This window comes from Myripristis murdjan, chromosome 9 (genome assembly GCF_902150065.1).
Source record: "Myripristis murdjan chromosome 9, fMyrMur1.1, whole genome shotgun sequence".
NCBI classification, from domain to species: domain Eukaryota; kingdom Metazoa; phylum Chordata; class Actinopteri; order Holocentriformes; family Holocentridae; genus Myripristis; species Myripristis murdjan.
In genome coordinates, this window is record NC_043988.1 from 514,847 (window position 1) to 535,923 (window position 21,077).

Consider the following 21,077-nt stretch of genomic DNA (forward strand, 5'->3'; position numbering starts at 1 on the left):
CTTGATGCGCGGTCAACATACTGTTTGAGCATGTTGATGTGGCACACACGAGTTTTCCTTTTACGATCGGGGGTTTGGATCACATAATCTGTGTCACTGATTTTGCGGTCAATTACATATGGGCCGGAGAATTTTGCCTGCATTACAGAGCCACCAACAGGTAACAAAACTAAAACACGGTCACCTGGCTGAAAAGAACGCACCACAGTTTTCTTATCAAAATTTTGCTTCATTTTGGACTGAGCAGAGGAGAGAGACTCACGGGCCATTTCACAAACGTGATGTAATCTCTCCCGAAATGAACTGACATAATCCAAAATGTTCTGGCCACTGGACTGGTGGGAGAGCCACCGCTCCCGCAACAGGCGCAGAGGACCGCGCACAGTGTGACCAAAAACTAACTCAGCGGGACTGAAACCCAAGGACTCCTGTTGAGTTTCCCGCACAGCAAACATCATCAAAGGCAACCCTTCATCCCATTCACGGTTCGACTCCGTGCAGAATTTGCGAAGCATACTTTTAAGCGTCTGGTGAAACCTTTCTAGGGCACCTTGACTCTCTGGATGATAGGCACTGGACGTTTGGTGTTTGACATTTAATTCAGACATTACCTGAGCGAAAATCTTAGACATGAAATTTGTGCCTTGGTCGCTTTGGATGCGTTTGGGAAGACCAAATGTGGAGAAGAACTTTACAAGTGCTTTGACAATGGCACGGGCCTTCAGTGTGCGCAGCGGGATAGCCTCAGGATAACGGGTGGCTGCACACATCACCGTGAGGATGTACTGGTGACCAGACTTGGTTTTTGGTAAAGGCCCAACGCAATCAACAATGACATGCTCAAATGGTTCACAAATTACTGGAATGGGATGCAGTGGAGCAGCAGGAATCTTTTGGTTCGGTTTACCAGAGACTTGGCAGGTGTGGCACGAACGACAAAACTTAACCACATCCGACTTTAAGCCGGGCCAGAAGAAATAACGCAAAATGCGTTTATAGGTTTTGCTGATACCTAAATGACCAGACAGACAATGATCATGGGACAGAGTCAAGACCTGCAAGCGGAGAATCTTTGGGACTACAATTTGTCGCACGGACTCATGTGTAACACTCGAAGACCAACAGCGCATCAGAACACCATCATCCAGAAGGTAAGTCACAGTCTTATCAGGGGATTGCTTATTTACCTGGGACAGACAGTATGTTAAAGTGGGGTCAGTTTGCTGTTCTCTAATGAGATGCTCCCTATCTACTGGCATTTTCAGACACTCATCGGGGCAAAGCTCAACAGACACGTTACATTTTACGTCACCATTTTTGTGGGCTGCGCTTGTCTGAACAGAATCACTTAAAGAGTCACCTAAATCCACACACTCAGAAGTTTCGGGGATTGTGCCCGTCTGAACAAAATCACACAGAAAAGAGTCACGTAATTCCACACAGTCAGCATTTTTACGTGCCTGCGCACGAGTGACGGCACACACAGGAAACAGAGGGGGCGAGTCTAGCGCAGCGGGCGAGACGCAAACCGTGAGGGTCGGGTCGTCAGTAACTACCGGGGACGGAAAAACTTTCCCCCCCGCCACATCATTTGCAAGAATTAAGTCAATGCCAGCTATCGGCAGCTGGGGCCTCACAGCAATTTTGAATTTGCCTGACACGACTGGAGAGGTTAGCTGGACAAAATGGAGAGGCGCACGCACCGCAGTCAACTCTACTCCCCACACCAGACTATCTGCGCCATAATATGAGTCAGCCGAAAAAGGCAGGACACCTTCACGAATGATTGTTTGTTTTGCACCGGTATCCCGGAGGATAGTAATTGGGACGCTATCTGCCTCACCCACTAAAGAAACAGAGCCCTTGGTCACAAACGGACGGAAATCTTCATCGATCTCCTCACACTCGACTGAGGGCTGAGGAGGAATAGATGTGGATTTGGTGTGAATCAGACCAACCGGTGAGGGTGTTTTGGCATTTTTGGACAGCTCTTTCTTTTTAAGAGTGGGGCAGTTGGCGATGAGGTGTCCTATCTCATGGCAATAGAAACATTCTCGCTGTTCCGACACAGCAGTGGGGTCACGGCGAACACTTCTGGGGGACCTAATTCTCCTGCTGGGAACTGGATCCCGCCGAATTGGAGGAGAAAAGGCACTTTTGTGCGTTAACGCAAATTCATCGGCCAATACGGCAGCAGCAGTAATAGATGAGACCTTCTGTTCATTTAAATAAACAACAACACGCTCTGGGAGACAGTTTTTAAATTCCTCCAGCAGGAGGAGCTCACGAAGGTCATCCATAGACTTAACCTTGCTGGCCTGACACCATTTGTCAAAAAGCGCGCCTTTCTCTCTCGCAAACTCTACATAAGTCTGGGTGGCAGTCTTTTCACATTTTCTAAATTTCTGCCTATAGGCTTCAGGCACTAATTCATAAGCACGAAGTACGGTGGCTTTCACAATATCATAGTTAAGACTATCCTCTATAGACAGAGATGTACATACTTCCTGAGCCTTACCTACCAGTTTACATTGGAGCAGGAGGGACCACATATTTTTTGGCCAGTTCAGAGTAGCTGCTATGCGCTCAAAAGCATTAAAATAGGAGTCAACCTCAGACTCTCTGAACGGTGGGACTAAGGCAATGTGCTTGCTCACATCAAAGCAGTCTCGAGCTCGGGGTTTAGGTAAGGGTGGTCGGGATGCTGGGATGGGACTGGAAGCTACAGAGGCTCCCCTCTCTAGCTCCAGAGCCCTTACCCTCAAGTGCATGGCTTCCACCTCCAACTCACGGTTTCGCAGCTCCACCTCCCTTATACGCAGTGTCAATGCGAGATCCTCAGTTTTCATTCCTCGCGAAGGGGGGTCCATGAGTGGGGTTGTAACACCAGCTTCACCCTCAGCTCCAACTTCAGAAGCTGATTCAAAGTAACCCCTGGCACAGAGCTCCTGAAAGACTAGCTCCTTGATTTCTTGTTTTTTTGCATTCAGAGGCACATGCACATCAAAAAAAGTTGCAATCAGACACAGATCATCCCTCGTACATCTATCCAATTTTGCCACTGTTGGATCAGTAGCGAAATCCTCCAATTTAAACTCCATACCGCCACCCCCACAAAAGAAAAGACTGCCAGCCAGACAAGCAGAGACAAAAAGACAAATACTCACCAAACGTACCCGAAACGACGAACGAATAAAATAATTGACGAGCCCCCAAATCATGTTATGACCCTGGCCTAGGGGCACCAGGGTCACACACGATGGTTGCCCTGCTCTTCCCACTCCCAAGTACACCAGCCAACAATACACTATTTTGAAGGCAAAGTAGCAGTTTTATTAAACTTCAGAGAGAGCACAGCCAAAATAATAAATAAAACCGCTAACTCAAACTCCCTGCCTTACCTGTTAGAAAACAAATTAAACAAAAGACAATCAAACTTACCTACCTCCTAATCTAAAGTAAAACAGGAGAAAAAGAACTATAACAAAAAGGCTTCTCCCTCCTACAGAGGACTGCTACTTCTCTCACTAATATTTACAATATTTACAAAGGTGGTGACGGGGTCACCACAAAACACACAATGCTAAGGGCAGATAATTTTCCACTATTCAAAACCGATGTCTATCTAACACTCAAATCACAGACGCTGGAAATAGTTGGCTGCTGTCGGTTGGGAGTCAGAGAGTCAGAGACTGACGGCTGGGATCAGCTGGCATTTAAAGGGAATGATCAGCCAATCAGCGGCAGCAGCTCGGTCACGTGGTCAGCTGGGAGAGGCTCGCACACCTGCAGCTCATGAAAACAGACAGCTGATTTCTGATGCAGAGAGGGAGGGGAGAGAAAGAGCTGTCAGCACACAACAAAAAGTAAACACAACAGATACATGACCCCTGGTCATAACAGTGATAGTGTACAATCTCTGGAGAGGGAATTTCTGTCCTGTCATCGGGCACCATATCACATTCTATTAAGGTGGGTAAGGGAAGCTGTAGTTTCGCATCCATAGACTCAAGGATGAAATTGGCAGCTCTCCTTCCTGAAGTTTCCAGTTTCCCAGAACAAGTTTTCAGGGTGTATGGGGCACAATCAACTTTAACTTCAAAAATGTTGAAGAACTGAGTCTTTGCAAGGGACTTGTTGCTTTGTTCATCCAGCACCGCATACATTTTAACTGCTTTCTCCTTTTTTCCCTCAGGATACACCTTCACCAAGCATATTTTGGAACATGAACGTGAGCCTCTTGTATTTCTACAGATCTCCGTACATTTGGAAGTGACTGAAGATAATAAGTGTTCATTTTTCTCCCCGCTGTCATTGTCTTGCTCCCTGCCGTCATTGTTATCACTCATGGCGTTCCGTGTATTCACAGGTGAAGGACCTGGGTGTAGAGTGGCAATGTGTTTATCACTGTTGCACTCAAGACATTTGACAGCCATCTTGCAGTCTTTTGCTATGTGTTTAGTGGACCCACAACATCTATAACATATGCGATTCTCTCTGAGGTACGCTTTGCGCTCTTCCAGTGATTTGTCTCTGAAGACTTTGCATTTTTTCAGTGGGTGGGGCTTTTTATGTATTGGACACTGACAATCTGGTTCAGCTGATTTCTTGGATTCAGAGCTAACCTCGGTACTTGACGGCCCTGTAAGGATGTCTGTTTCGTGTACAGTCACAGATAATTTGTTACTTTGCTTCACAGGTTTATCACTCCTGGAGGGGGCATGACTGCTTGGGATGGATATGGTGAAGCTGGGATCATTTCTCATTTTAGCCTGTTGCTGGACAAACTTAGAGAACACGAAAAAGGAGGAAAGGTCACTTTGTAGTCCTCCTTGTATTTGCTTCCAACTGTGATCCATTTTTCTTGGATGCTATAAGGGAGTTTTTCCACAATTTGTTTTATTTCCCGAGCCGTATCCAAATATGAGAGCCCTGGTAGAGCACCATCTTCTTTAGCACACTCCAGCTCAAGTAGAATGTCACTTAACTCTCTGAGCTTGACATTATCCTTATTGGTCAGCTTAGGAAATTGCTCAATCTTTTTTAACAGTGCATCTTCAATGACCTCAGGCGTCCCATAACTCTCTTCGAGACGTTGCCACACCATGTTGACCTCTGCAACAGGGTTGAGGACATGTACTGCACGGATTCTCTTTGCCTGTTCTGACGATTCGGCTCCAAGCCACTTTGTCATCAGGTCCAGTTCCTCCCTAGCTGAGAGATTCAAATCCTTGGTTGCACTCAGAAATGAGGCTTTCCATGACCAATAATTTTGTGGATTATCATCAAATTGCATGAGTCCAGAACTTCTCATTTCTCTACGAATGAGATATTTTGCAAAATCTTGTCCACCTTGAGGCTCAGGTAAGTGTTCTCTCACAGGATTGGCTGTGTGCTGCATACTGAGAGGGTAAGTGTCTGTTGGCTCATTTTTTATTTCCTTGTGAATTGGCTGTATGTTACTTTGGACATAAGGATGAGTAGCTGGTTTGATATCAGAAATTTCCAATTTGTCCAATTTTATCTTCTGTGACTCTGCTACAATTTGTTTTGAAGGCAGCTCATGAAACAACAACTCAGACTGCTGTTGAACGTACTCACTAGTACGCTGAACTGAAGTGAAGGACTCCTCAACAATCTGACTGAGCTCCCTGTCTTCAATGTCATCCTCATATGCTGTTGCTTCAGCTTCAGCTGCAGCTCTTTGGCACTGAAGTAAATGGAGTCTAGCATCATAGTCAGCTTTTTGCTTTAACATACTTGCTTCAAGCTCTGCTTTCTGTTTCATCATTTCTGCTTCTTTTTCAGCATAAACTAACTCAGCCCGTGCAGCTTGTGCCTTGGCATAGGCTTTCGCAGCTGAAGAAGTTGATGATCCTGATCGCTGTGAGTGCCTGGTGGATGCTTTTGATGAACATTTCCTTAAAGCAGACGCCTCTGTAGTTAGATTTACATCATCTGTGCGATATCCACTAGCTTCATTTTACTGTGTGGTGGTGTTTTGTTTCACATAATCCTTTCCTGAGCGTAGACTCATTTTTCCATAACACTGTTTTCTGATGCTTAAGCCCGCTGTGATAGTGTCTTTTTACTGTACTGCCCTTGCAGTGCATTCACTTATGCATAGCTAGACAGCCAGATAACACTGAGAAGTCCTCCAATAAAACACACGGCTCACTGAAGACTTTCTTCATTCACTTGAATGTGTATCTTTACTTTTCTTTGCTTTGTAAAACTGCAAGATTACAGAAATAAAAATATAAATTGGTATGGTACACAAGCACTCTATTGTATGACAAAACACCTTAGCTCCAGTAAAAGCTATTAGTTCAAAGCTAATCAAACAATCGAGCTAGCTGCTACTAGCTAGCAGTGCACCTGGTTCTCTAAACAGCTAAACAGCTAACATCATGACATTTGGTCACATTCACAAAAACACAATATTCTATACACACTACTTACAGACACATGGTCTCCAAGGCAGAAGCGTGTCAGAAATCATGTCCAAACAACACAGACATGGCTGTGAGCATGGTCACTGTCTGAGCTCAACTGAAATCTGAGCTTAACTGCAGACATAACTTTCACCAGTAGGTGGCATGACAGAACACAGAACGATGCAGAAAATTAACTCTTTATACACTTCTGTATTATAATTAATATTTTTCAAGTTATTTTATCTTAAAGGCAGCACATAGTGAGTATCTGAAAACTCTATTTGGTCTTTAAGTGTGACGTAACACCCTTTCAAATACTATTTCCGGGTCCAAACGCTCTGACAGATACTCAAAACAAACGACAATGGCTTAACCGGTGAACTTCTTTACAATCACTTCTTTCTTCAGTGAGGTACCTGCGAGAGTGAAAAAAGGCTAAAACTCCTTCAATTCCAACAAAAAAAGAGAGTTTACGAGGTTGAGGTGAGTTAGAAGTTAGCAGTAAGCTAGCTAGCTAGTTGACATCTTAAGATGATATGTCAAAAAAAACGTACAGGGGTCCGTTTCACAAAGCAGGTTTAGTGAAAACTCTGAGTCTGTTAACCCTTAAATGAGGGAAACTGAGAGAAAAAGGGGTAACTCTAGCCTGTTTCACAGAGGGAGGTAACTCAAAGCAGAGAAAGAGGGGTAACTCTAGCCTGTTTCCCAGAGGGAGGTAACTTAAGCTCTCGGTCAGTTACCGCAGTAACACACTCCATGAAACGAACCTGGTCGGGACCAGGTTTTTCTTGTGAAACCTCAAGTTTCTCTCTGTGTCCGCCCTCTTTCAGCCACACACGGTATTTAACTTCCTCATTCATTCAGTCAGCAGGCGAGTTTTGGCGTGGCATATTTGTTCTGCCGTCTATTATTTAAAAAAAAAATAATTAAAAAAACAGTCAGTAGGCCTTTATTAGAAGTCCATTAGTAGTTAGGTGGAGACTTTTTTTCACGAACATGGCATGTCCTTTCGACAGCAATCCCGTGGATGAAGGTGCAGTGTTACTGCGCAGAGAATTAAATATCTGTCGGGAGACCGCGCATGAGATTATGCCGGAGTCTTACCTGTTTGAACAATGTTTTCATATTTCATCTTAAACTGCCGCCAAGTGCGCTTCTCCCCCGCGGGATTGCACCTAAATGAAATAAATTAATAGGCTACCATTCAAGCAGTTTTCCCCTGTAATATTATTGTGATTGCAACGGACTACATGTAACCTACGCATTGACCGGAGCAGCAATGCTCTCCCACGCCGTCTCCTTTTCCTTTGCCGCTGCAGCGGTGTTGCACTTTTTTTGTTTTGAACATGTTCAAACTCGCTGTTTGAATGCATTAAGATTTCCAATTCAACTGGGGTGAAGATAGATAGATAGATAGATAGATACTTTATTCATCCCGCAGGAAATTCGCAGTTTTTCAGATTAAATAAAATAAAAAAACAGATAAAAAAATAAAGAATAAGATCTAAGTACAACAGAATAAGATCTGAGTACAACAGAATAAGATCTAAGTACAACCCAGTGTGCAAAAAGCAATGTGCAACAAAAAAAAACAGAAAAAAAACGTGTGCATGAGTGTATAAAATGTGCATAGAGGTAGGTCAATGTGCAAATTTAGAAGAAATATACAGTATACACATGATAAACAGCAGTAAGCAATATAAACACTATAAACAAGGATTATAAAAAGATAGAAATATGAACAATTTAAACAGAAGTATTAACAATTTAAACAGCAGTGGAAAATAACCTAACCTGAGGAACACACGCTCTGACCGAGGTTCAGAGTTAGTGTGAAACCATGAGACCAAGACCGTCGACAGAACCTGACGCCCGGTACTGGGAATGCAGGAACTGTCAGACTTGATCCAGCCTCATGGAATCACCCCTTCCCCTCCAGTCTTTACGTGTTATCTACCAGTAGTGCAGTATGTGTATAATGAGAGTTATTTCCTCCGGGTGGAGTTAAAAAGCAGCATGGTGTGGGGGAGGAATGATTTCCTCAGTCTGTCGGTGGAGCAGGACAGTGACAGCAGCCTGTCACTGAAGCTGTTCCTCTGCCTGGTGATGGTGCTGTGCAGTGGATGCAGTGGATTGTCCATGATTGACAGGACCCTGCTCAGCGCCTGTTGCTCTGCCACAGATGTCAGGCTCTCAAGTTGTGTGCCCACAACAGAGCCCGCTTTCCTCACCAGTTTGTCCAGTCGTGACGCATCCCTCTTCTTGATGCGGCCTCCCCAGCACACAACCGCATAGAAGAGGGCGCTCGCCACAACAGACTGGTAGAACATCAGCAGCAGTTTTTTGCAGATGTTGAAGGACGCCAGCCTCCTGAGGAAGTACAGTCGGCTCTGTCCTTTTCTGCACAGAGCCTCCGTGTTGGCCGTCCAGTCCAGTCTATCATCCAGCTGCACTCCCAGGTATTTGTAGGTCTGCACCATTTCCACACAGGCACCGTTGATGCTTATGGGCTCCGGGTGAGGCCTGGTCCTCCTGAAGTCCACCACCATTTCTTTTGTCTTGGAGGTGTTCAGGTGGAGGTGGTTGGAACCACACCATGCTACGAAGTCCTGGATGAGTTTCCTGTACTCCTCCTCCTGTCCACCGCTGATACATCCCACGATGGCCGTGTCGTCCGCGAACTTCTGCACGTGGCAGGACTCCGAGTTGTACTGGAAGTCCGACGTGTACAGGGTGAACAGGACTAGAGAGAGTACAGTCCCCTGCGGCGCTCCTGTGCTGCTGATCACAGTGTCTGACCTGCAGTCCCCCAGTCGCACATACTGAGGTCTGCCTGTCAGATAGTCCATGATCCATGCCATCAGGTGTGAGCCTACTCCCATGACAGTCAGTTTGTGACCGAGCAGCTGGGGCTGGATGGTATTGAAGGCGCTGGAGAAATCCAGAAATGTGATTCTCACAGCACCACTGCCCCTGTCCAGGTGAGAGAGGGATCGGTGTAGCATGTAGACAATGGCGTCTTCCACTCCCACCTTCTCCTGGTACGCAAACTGCAGAGGGTCGAGGGCATGGCTCACCTGTGGTCTCAGATGGTGTAGCAGCAGCCGCTCCATGGTCTTCATCACATGTGACGTCAGGGCGACCGGCCTGAAGTCATTCAGCTCTGCAGGACGTGGCTTCTTTGGGACTGGGACGATGCATGATGTTTTCCACCGCAGTGGGACCCTCCCTTGCTCCAGGTTCAGATTGAAGATGTGCTGCAGAGGGTCTCCCAGCTCTGACACGCAGGCCTTCAGCAGTCGTGGGGATACTCCATCTGGACCTGCAGCTTTGCCGGGGCGAAGCCTCCTCAGCTCTCCACACACCTGGGCTGCTGTGACTGTAGGCAGGGAGGGGATCTCCTCATCGCATCTGTCCACTTGTAGCGGGGGAAGGGGAGCAGATGAGAGTGTGGGGGGCAGGGTGATCAGAGGTGAGAGTGAGATGGGGTGGTCAAACCTGTTGAAAAAGTTGTTCAACTCGTTCGCCCTCCCCATCCCCCTCAATGGTGGCCCCCTGCCTGGATCTGCAGCCGGTGATGATCTTCATCCTGTCCCACACCTCCCTCATGCTGTTGTTCTGCATCTTCTGCTCCAACTTCCTTCTGTATTGCTCCTTTGCCTCCCTGAGCTGGACTCTGAGTTCCTGCTGCACGCGTTTTAGCTCCTGCTTATCACCGTCTTTGAAGGCCTTCTTCTTCTGGTTCAGGAGGCCTTTAATGTGACTCGTGATCTAGGGCTTGTTGTTCGCATAGCAGCGCACCGTTCCTACAGGAACAACAACGTCCATACAGAAGTTAATGTAGTCAGTGGTGCAGTCTACAACCCCTTCGATGTTCCCGCTGTGCGACCCCTGCAGTACATCCCAGTCAGTAGTGCCAAAGCAGTCTCTCAGAGCGTGCTCTGCCTCAGGAGACCACTTCCTGAATGACCGTGTGGTTGTGGGTAGCCTCCTCACCTTTGGTTTGTAGTGAGGCTGCAGCAGAACAAGATTATGGTCAGCTTTTCCCAATGCAGGCAGTGGGGTGGCCCTGTATGCATCCTTTACATTTGCATACAGCAGGTCAATAGTCTTATTTCCCCTGGTGTTACAGTCCACATACTGGAAAAAAGCAGGAAGTGTATTGTCTAGGGTCACATTATTGAAGTCCCCGGAGATCAACACAAGCGCCTCGGGATGCTGTGTTGAGAGTTTATCAACAGCGGAGTGGATGACGTCACACGCGACTTCCGCGTCGGCTCGGGGCGGAATGTAAATAATGACCACAATGGCGTGTCCAAACTCTCTGGGCAAGTAGTAGGGACGTAAACTTACAGCCAGAAGTTCCCTGCAGCAGATGCAGATCTTCACACTTACATGCCCAGGGTTACACCACCTTGTGTTCACGTACACCGCGAGCCCCCCTCCTTTCCGCTTCCCGCAGGCTTTGTTGTCTCGGTCCGACCTGACTGTGCTGAAGCCGGGTAGCTCCATGTTAGCGTCTGCACAACAAACTGCACTCTCTGTAGGTCTTGACATTTTTCACCAGCGCAGCCAGCTCGTCGATCTTGTTGGGCAGTGAGTTCACATTCCCCATGATTACCGCAGGTACCGTAGGTTTGTATCGCCACTTCTTCTCCAGCCGCTTAGCCTCCAGCTTAGCGCCGGCTCTACAGCCTCGGTAGGGTCTCCTCACCTCGTCAGGTAAATCTGGAACCACGCCGACACGGGACTTGGTCTTCAGAGAAACACACTTAACTCCAGGTGAAACTACTAAGTTGATAAAACTAACTCAAATCAGCTGTTCTGGAACCGAAAACTCAGAGTTTCCTATCTCAGAGTAGATCAACTCAGAGTTCAGGGTAAGACTCGGAGTTTGTTCTTCGTGCTTTGTGCTTCGTGAAACGGACCCCAGGACTGCTATAACTTTTGATGTAAATGAAGATGAAAAACTTAATATTTAAATATGTTCTCTTTCTGCGATGGACTGGCGACCTGTCCAGGGTGTTTCCTTGCCTTCACCTTATGAGCGCTGGGATTGGCTCCAGCACCCCCCCACGACCCAAGTGAGGATAAGCGGTTTAGAAGATGAATGAATGAATGAATATGTTCTCTTTTTCGTCGCTAGGAAAGCGGTAGAATGACAATAGTATCGTTTTTTAGACTCAGATCTGTTAGAACAACCAGGAACACAGCACTGCGGCATATTGAAATGACGAGGATTGGACCCGGAAATAGTATTTTGAAAAGGTGTTACGTCACGACTTCAAGACCAGATTGCTTTGTGGTCTGCAGTTAACTGACATAAGTCTGAGGGGAAGAGCAAGTTTTCATCTTTTCAATCTCTGGTGTTTGGTAGGTTCATTTTTCTTGTGAGTTAGATTTTCATCTATGTATTGTAGGGTTTGATATATTGATAATTGATTAAAGTAAAAATTGAATATGTCAGAGAATAATCTGACTGTCACCCCCTTAAGCTTAATTATACTCTCTCAAACCTCTACAATATGAAACACTGAAATCGCATGAAATTACAATACCAGGCAGGCAGTGCCTTGATCTTTTTAAAAGCCCTGCATTTCTCAACTACTAAGTCTTCAATCTTGGGATTACATGCATTATACTTGGTCCGTTGAATTAGTGCTGAATAGTAATGAATGGAAAAAAAACTGACTTCTCTAACATCTAAACCGCAAAAAGCTACATATTTCGCTCAATGGTAAGTCAGACAACTGTTCAAAAAGTATATCTATTGGTGAAGGAATAACATTTCATATTTAAGCTTTGGTGGGTAACTTTGTAGAATGTGTGGAGTTTTGTCATCCACCCGAGATTCAGTAGCTTGTCCAAGCCCCTACCACCCTCATGTACACTCATGCGCATTAGGGATGCGCATTTAGATTAATTTTATAACCGAGTAACCTAGCCTGGGCCTACTCGAGTACCCGAGTAATTAGGTTAAATGGGGACACATAAAATCATTCATATACAGCGCATCAATATACCCCTGTTTAATCGAGGAGAAAACTTTTTTCACAGTCATCGTTATCTTGGTGGTAGACTGCTTTCATGTTTTATCCATGTCCGAGTAGGCTAAATAAAATAAACATGTATAAATGCTCCCTGGTGTGCGTGGTTGAATCCATTTATTAAATAAATCGGTCTCAACCAGTGTTCACGAAGCTGACGGAATAAGCAGTCTTCGGTGTGGATGCGCATAGCTAAGTAGGTACCCTCTCTCTGAAAATTGAAAATGTATATCTATCTAGATGTTAGACTAAATTATTTATTTGCTAGCTCAATCATGTTGTTACTATAGAATATCCGCTGGAATTTTTTTTTCATGGACCGATAGTTATAGCCTACTTCTGCCGACTTCTCAGTCATTTTTAATCTAACAGGTGCCGTGACAGCGACACAGCTGATCTTTATCTACAACCAACTTATATTAACAGTTATATTTAAATACAGGCTACTGCTTTCCAGTGTCAGCACCACAACAAACATCTGTCTTTTCATAAACTCACCGGCCAATGTTTTATTTCAGCTGGGGCTGCGTTACTCCAATTTAACGTCAGCTCCGATTAATGTGGCTGAGCAGCAAAAGTAACAGTAAGCAGTCACAATAAGGCTGAACAGAGTTATATAATTTCAGCCCCACCTTTCGGAGGCTTTTGCTAATTACCTTTTCAGGCTGTTATCAATTTACCTCTGAAATAAAGACGACGGTTTTCTCTGATGTGTTGATTTATTAAATGTTCACGTCAGTGTACAGATGCAAACGAATTGACAAATTAAATAAATCAATGGTCTTGGCAACTCATAAAGACTAAACAAATTAATAACGATTAATAGGCTGATTAATAACTGATTACATTAGCACATTAATAACAAGAAAAAAGTTATAGCCGCACATCTCCGTGGAAAATCTTACAGGTAGCCTAGCCTACTGTCCGTGGTGCTGACTCCGCATTTCATTCTCTATTATAGCCTAGAAATTAAAGCCCCATAAAATTCACAGAGGATCTTGTTCAGCTCTTCTTTCCTTAGGTGAGAAATCGGCTGTCTGCCCGGTGTTTGTCAGGTAGTCTTGTAGACATTTGACGGCCCAAGACACTGACCGGGCCGTACCGGCTTCATTTCCTGACCTCTCCAGCTGATCCAGCTCTTCACTCGTCACTCTCGCGTATCTCTCCTTTTTCTCTTCTGTCTTGTCTTCCTCGCTCAGCCATTTATCCAAACTTAGGTCGCCAAACAAATCAAAATTGACAACCAAACGGTCCATTATGCAGGCGAACAAAGCTGACAGCGGCTTTTGATGCGGGTTTCAGTGAAACGTTTTGCGTTGCCATGGAAACCACACAGACTCAGGAAATAGCTAATATTGCGGGAGGAGTAATATGTTCAGTGATTAGGTTTTTTTTTTTTTCCATTTAAGCACGGCTAGCCGTACTCAATTGCTCATTTTAGCACATTCTAAACGTCTGATTGACCAATCAAATTGCTCGGTCGGATCTACCTGTTGTATAAATGTAGTTTGATCCTAAGCTGGACTGGGCATTTTTGTATGCCGCGGATAACCGAGCAGTAATTTGTAACCGAGTAGCAAATTCTCCCCTCGGATAGTCGGGTACCCGGTTAACCCCGCCCATCCCTAATGCGCATGGCTCCAAAGCCAATGCATTGGGAGCAGGAAGTGACCAGCTACTTAGCCCTCTCTGTCACTGTATGGCTACAGTAAGCTAAGCTTTTCAGGCAGGAAAGCAACCACGCATAGCCATAGTGCCATGTGCAAAAGTTGTGACTGCCCTTAGATAGCTGCATTTCCTTGAGGTGATTCTTGTTGTTGTTGTTGTTATTTCATTTGCGTCAGACAGATTTAACTTATGAGGTTACAGCCCCAGAAGCCAGAAAACAGATACTGAACTTGGTTGCACTTCTTATTACAGCTCAGTAATAACATGGTAATAGTTATGTATTACCATGTAACTGCCAAAGTAATACCAGGTAATACCTTGGTATTCACGATGGGTATATTCAGGCAACATTAGACTGAAATGTATGTAACAGGGACCAAAAACAATGTGTAATAATGGGGAAGCAGGTTTAAAAATACCAATGAGGCAAAACTATTTAGAAATAGTACAGTAGTGTTTATGTAATAGTGTGATAACCTGGTAACAATGGCTGTATCAGTGCAAAATTTGGATAAAAAAAAAAAAAAAAACTGAGTAATTACCTGATATTGAGGTAATATAGGCTGATGTTTTCACTTTATTCTCCGCTACTATCAGCATAATACCTTCAGAATCATAAAAATTCCTTGAAGTCAAAATTGATATTTATATTACCATATTACTATGCTGCATTTCATCCTCCTATATGTTCCAAATATTCCCTTTTGTTTAAAAGTAGCACTGCACAAAATACAGTATGTGTTAAATGCTGGCAGTGGTTACCTGAAAACACGTCATTGCACAATGCCTTGTTGTGTTGTGACGTCACTTCTGGTTATGCGTTGTGCATTGTTAATATTATTAAAAATGAGTGTCAAACTGAATTCAAAAACGTATATACAAACAAAACAAAAGTAAGAGGAAAAGAAAGGAAAGGAAATCAACCCTACTAAAATACAAGATTTTCACACTCAGGATACCATTAAAAATGAAGGGCTGTATATACAAAGTGAGCGATTTAAATAATTGCTGGTAATTATTTATATTTGAACATAAGTAGTTGGTAGGTGCTTTGCAGTTTAACAGACTTGTTTGTTAAACTGCAAATCAGTATTTTTTTTTAATATTAAAAAATAAAGAAAAAGAAAAAAGAGAAGTGTCATGTGATCATGTCACTTCCAGTTCGGTCACTTCCAGTTTAGTCATGTCTGTCTGGTGGCTTCTTGCTTGGCAGATGAACACATGTTCAGACTGAATTCAGTCAACTTCCATTCTCTGTGAGCATGTTAAACCTAACAAGCTAACAGTCATGCAAATGGCCAACCTCTACAGTGCAAGACAGCAATGTGTGTACATATTTACAAATATGTGTAATGTTAATTTTCTGCTTTCTACTGTTTCCAAGCAAAATTAAAATAAAAAAGATAAAGTTTTTTTTGTTGTTTTGCACTGATACAGACATTTTATTGTTAGCAGGTTACCATATTGTTTTACTAAACTAGTTGGCCTTGTTGCTGTCTGTGAATGCTATAAATGTTTGCCACTGCACTTTGTTTTTGGTCTCTTATTATTCTGTTACATAAATTTCAGTCTTATATTACCCAGATACACTATTGTTAATTTCAAAGTACTACCTGGTTATTACTTTGGTAATTACATTGTGATACTTAGTTTGGTAATAAAGAGGTAATAATTATTGCCTGATTATTATTATGTTATTACCGCACTGTAATATAAAGTTCCACCCAAAGCTTTTGTAAAATAGTACATATAGTGATAAAAAGTTTGTCCAGCAGATTCTGTTGTTCCCAGCGGTTTGTATCCTACCCTACCCTTTGTATTCCTACTCCAATTACTATAATTGTGCACAGAGTGAAACAAAATTTAATGGATTTGGTGGATGCCTTACATTTATATGGACCAACAAATACCACTATATGGGTAACCAAACTATCACTTTAACTATGCTGTAGGAGAAACTTGCCTGGAACAGCAGGGGGAGCCTCAGGGGTGGGGGATGAACCAAACCAGCGGGAAATGAAGCCACGTTTCTGGGCAAGCGGGGCTCCAGATGCTGTGGAAGACTGAGAGGCTCCAAGGTGCTCAGGTGTCTGGGTAGAAGGCTTTGACTCAGCTATAGGTGAGGCTGTCCCACTAACCACAGCTGGAACAGGAACAGGAGCAGGCGCAGAAGGAGTGGGGGAAGTAGACAAGGACTGTGACTGTGGCAGGATCTGGGATGGGGCGGGGGGCTGAGGGGTGCCTGGGCTGGAGCTGCTTGTGGATGCCCCACTGGGAGGGACGATGGGTGACTGGGAGCCTGAGGAGGGACTCTGGCCATTGGCTGGACCAGGGGAGCCATAGCCTTTACTGCGGGACTCCATGTTCTCGAGGAAACTGCAGGAGCCAGAAAAGTTGTGGATGATAAATAGTATTTTTCAACTCGTACTGTGGCACCAGACTAAAGCTAGGTACACACTACAGGAGTTTTGAGCCAATTACAGCCACAATTTGGACATCACAACTCATTTCTAAGACCTACACTACAGTTACTCATACACATGATGCTGATCAGGGCTATTATGATTATTTCAAACATGTCTTATTTTTGAACAGTGACATGCTGTTGCTCCTATAGTGAAGTTTTATGGTTGTATGGCTGTTAGGTGGTCCATTGAAATATTGCCATGTACAATTCTTTGTTTCTCTCTGATTACACCATAAATATGGCCCAAATTAGCTTACCCACATTTTTCTGAAAAATGAGCTTACTTTAATAACAAAAAACTAGGTATTACAATTAAATTAACTGAATTAAGTTCTGTTGATTCAGCAGCATCAATCTGATAAAAGAACTGATTTTAGCTTGAATCTATATGAAATGCTTTGAACCAAATCATGACCTAACATTCCTGTGATTCTTTGATTTTGTTGCCTGATTATACACGTTTCAGAGCAAAAAGAATGGCCTTAAATTCTTGTGTTTATTTACTAGATTTTAAATTTAGGCTAATGTAGGCTAATAAGAACTGCACCTGAACTGCATCATTCCAAAAATAAGAAAGTTTAAATCTAACCGTTAGCTATTGCGAATCATGAATAAAACTGAAGCTATATTAAGGCAAAAATTCATGTCCCTAAAAGAAATTTACAAATTCACGTAAAATGTTTGCATAAAACATTTGCTTGACAGTTGGATGGAATTATAGCTACAATCCGCAGTGTATTCCCAGCCTCAACATGACACTGGCAGAGAACAGAGAGCATACATCTCATAGTTTTGATCCTCAGTCTCCTGCTGCACACACAGCTCCTCAAGGGTGGCATCCATATCCAGTTGGTTAGTCTCCAGCTGCCTCAGGAGGGTCTCCCTCTGCACGCACACGCACACGCACACGCACACACACACGGCATGAATGATCAAAGCAGGGGCTAACAAATGGCACACATGTCCATGCTGTATGCATGCAAGATAAAATAGCGTATAACCCAAACTATCAAGCAGTTTCAATCTCCATTTCCCACATTGCTTGAATAAAGAGATAACAAGATTTTTGAGCAAGCTAACATAAAAAATCATAATAAAATAATGCTCTATAATAAATGTCAAAGAAAAAAAATTACCTGAAGTTGCAGGAAGGGGATGTTGAAAAACCTGTGCAGGTATTTCAGTCCAAACCCATTCTTCATGGAGGACTCAGCATAATGGATATAAGACGATCCCATTGGTCTGGAAGATATTACAATTATTGCTTCCAACTCAAGCTCAAGGTTCCTATACATTTTTGAAAACCAAAATCCATTACTTCCTCATGAACATTCCACAACATTTAGACCCATTTACCAATATTTGTGCATCTCTATGTACACAGTGTGTTTGTGCATTACATGAATGTTTCAGGTCTTGTTTTGCAAGCTATAACCATTACTTTGGGCTATGGTAAACAAAATTAAAATATTTTAATGAAACTTGTAATCCCACAATAGCATTACAATTTCCTTCAAAGTATGCATAATTTGAGTAATTTAAAATGAATATTCAATCATCTAAACTGCATTTTCACACATTAGAACAGGCACTCTTTGACCATATTAAAATGAAAATGAAACAGGTATTGACATTTCATTTTCAAGAATTTATCCCGCTGTGTAGGATAGGATTAATCCCAAATATATTTTTGGGATTACTGTTCTTTTTGGAACAGCAACATGTTCCTAAAACTTGACACTTGCTTGACATTTAACCTTACATTTTCTGTATTTTTTATTTTAAAGATTATATTGTAAAGAAATTTTTAATCATCAATGCGGTGGAATCACATTAACTCTGATGGCTTAGTATAATTACGATTACTAAAAGCGTTGCTTCTACAGTCAAAGGTCTTCTCTGTGGCTTTGTGAAAAAGACCAAAGGGCCGACCAAAAGCTTCTGAATATAACACCAACATTAAACCCTGGTTAACAGCAAAACTCAGGCAGCTCCGCCAGGCCAAGGAGGAGGCTTACAGAAGTGGGGATAGAGTCCTAATCGAGCCAGAAACACACTGACTAAAGAGATCAAGGTAGCCAAGAGGAGCTACACTGAAAAGCTGAAAAAAGAACAGTTTCAGCCAACAACCCTGCGTCAGTGTGGCGTCACTGAGGCTTGCACTGAGGCTTGCAGGACATCATCAGCTGCAGTAAGCCAACAACTATGCAATGAGCTGAATGAGATTTACTGCAGGTTTGACAAACCCACTTTCACACCCCTTCCCTGCTCAGACACCACACAGGCATCAGCACTCCCTGCTGACAGTGGACTTCAGGAGATGCCCTGCCAATCTGTCTTTTTCCATTAGTTGGTAGTTTTTTTGGTTAGTTTGTTTCCTTTTTGTTCTCTGTACCTAGCAGTGATATGTTTGTTTACTGCACTTGTATGTCTAACTCTGTGTAAGTAGTCAAATTCCTTGTACAGCACAGGCCAAAAGTTTGGACACACCTTCTCATTCAATGCGTTTTCTTTATTTTCATGACTATTTACATTGTAGATTCTAACTGAAGGAATCAAAACTATGAATGAACAAATGTGGAGTTATGTACTTAACAAAAAACGGTGACATAACTGAAAACATGTTTTATATTCTAGTTTCTTCAAAATAGCCACCCTTTGCTCTGATTACTGCTTTGCACACTCTTGGCATTCTCTCAATGAGCTTCAAGAGGTAGTCACCTGAAATGGTTTTCCAACAGTCTTGAAGGAGTTCCCAGAGGTGTTTAGCACTTGTTGGCCCGGTCCAGCTCACCCCAAACCATCTCGATTGGGTTCAGGTCCGGTGACTGTGGAGGCCAGGTCATCTGCCGCAGCACTCCATCACTCTCCTTCTTGGTCAAATAGCCCTTACACAGCCTGGAGGTGTGTTTGGGGTCATTGTCCTGTTGAAAAATAAATGATGGTCCAACTAAACGCAAACCGGATGGGATGGCATGTCGCTGCAGGATGCTGTGGTAGCCATGTTGGTTGAGTGTGCCTTCAATTTTGAATAAATCCCCAACAGTGTCACCAGCAAAACACCCCCACACCATCACACCTCCTCCTCCATGCTTCACAGTGGGAACCAGGCATGTGGAATCCATCCGTTCACCTTTTCTGCGTCTCACAAAGACACGGCAGTTGGAACCAAAGATGTCAAATTTGGACTCATCAGACCAAAGCACAGATCTCCACTGGTCTAATGTCCATTCCTTGTGTTTCTTGGCCCAAACAAATCTCTTCTGCTTGTTGCCTCTCCTTAGCAGTGGTTTCCTAGCAGCTATTTGACCATGAAGGCCTGATTGGCGCAGTCTCCTCTTAACAGTTGTTCTAGAGATGGGTCTGCTGCTAGAACTCTGTGTGGCATTTATCTGGTCTCTGATCTGAGCTGCTGTTAACTTGTGATTTCTGAGGCTGGTGACTCGGATGAACTTGTCCTCAGAAGCAGAGGTGACTCTTGGTCTTCCTTCCTGGGTCGGTCCTCATGTGTGCCAGTTTCGTTGTAGTGCTTGATGATTTTTGCGACTCCACTTGGGGACACATTTAAAGTTTTTGCAATTTTCCGGACTGACTGACCTTCATTTCTTAAAGTAATGACGGCCACTCGTTTTTCTTTAGTTAGCTGATTGGTTCTTGCCATAATATGAATTTTAACAGTTGTCCAATAGGGCTGTCGGCTGTGTAGTAACCTGACTTCTGCACAACACAACTGATGGTCCCAACCCCATTGATAAAGCAAGAAATTCCACTAATTAACCCTGATAAGGCACACCTGTGAAGTGAAAACCATTTCAGGTGACTACCTCTTGAAGCTCATGGAGTGAATGCCAAGAGTGTGCAAAGCAGTAATCAGAGCAAAGGGTGGCTATTTTGAAGAAACTAGAATATAAAACATGTTTTCAGTTATTTCACCTTTTTTTTGTTAAGTACATAACTCCACGTGTTCATTCATAGTTTTGATTCCTTCAGTGAGAATCTACAATGTAAATAGTCATGAAAATAAAGAAAACGCATTGAATGAGAAGGTGTGTCCAAACTTTTGGCCTGTACTGTATGTGCATACATATTTGACGAATAAAGCTGATTCTGATTCTATTTCTGATAAAGCGATCCAACAGATTTCCCATCAAAACCAACCAGTTAGCCATGATGCCAGGGAGCCAGTAGAAGCTGCCAGTGTTCTATGTAACACTATATTTATTACACTAAATTTATTTATGTTAGGGTGAGAGCTGCACACACCACGGTCTCATATTGTTACTAATAAGGCACAGTTATTAATAAAAATGATGTATACATTCATCAAGTTTTTAAGGGGTGCAAGGATTCACCAGTTCATATCGGTGCATTGGGCTTAATGTTTAAGATGCTGCTACATTAGTTCCAATAGCCTGCAATGGTAAAAGGCTATAAGAGAATCGTGGAAAACTCTGTCAC

The 21,077-nt window shown here is 43.4% G+C and overlaps 1 protein-coding gene across 1 annotated transcript in view; it reads right to left on the bottom strand.

The window, feature by feature from the left end:
• rabl6b (RAB, member RAS oncogene family-like 6b) overlaps nucleotides 1-21,077 on the bottom strand; it is a 74,065-nt gene that overhangs the window by 17,100 nt on the left and 35,888 nt on the right. The window contains exons 10-12 of the mRNA XM_030059678.1: nucleotides 17,756-17,861; nucleotides 17,401-17,504; nucleotides 16,116-16,528 (exon numbers count right to left, since the gene is read on the bottom strand). Of these exons, the coding sequence (XP_029915538.1) occupies nucleotides 16,116-16,528; nucleotides 17,401-17,504; nucleotides 17,756-17,861 (623 nt within the window). The remainder of the gene's footprint in view (nucleotides 1-16,115; nucleotides 16,529-17,400; nucleotides 17,505-17,755; nucleotides 17,862-21,077) is intronic.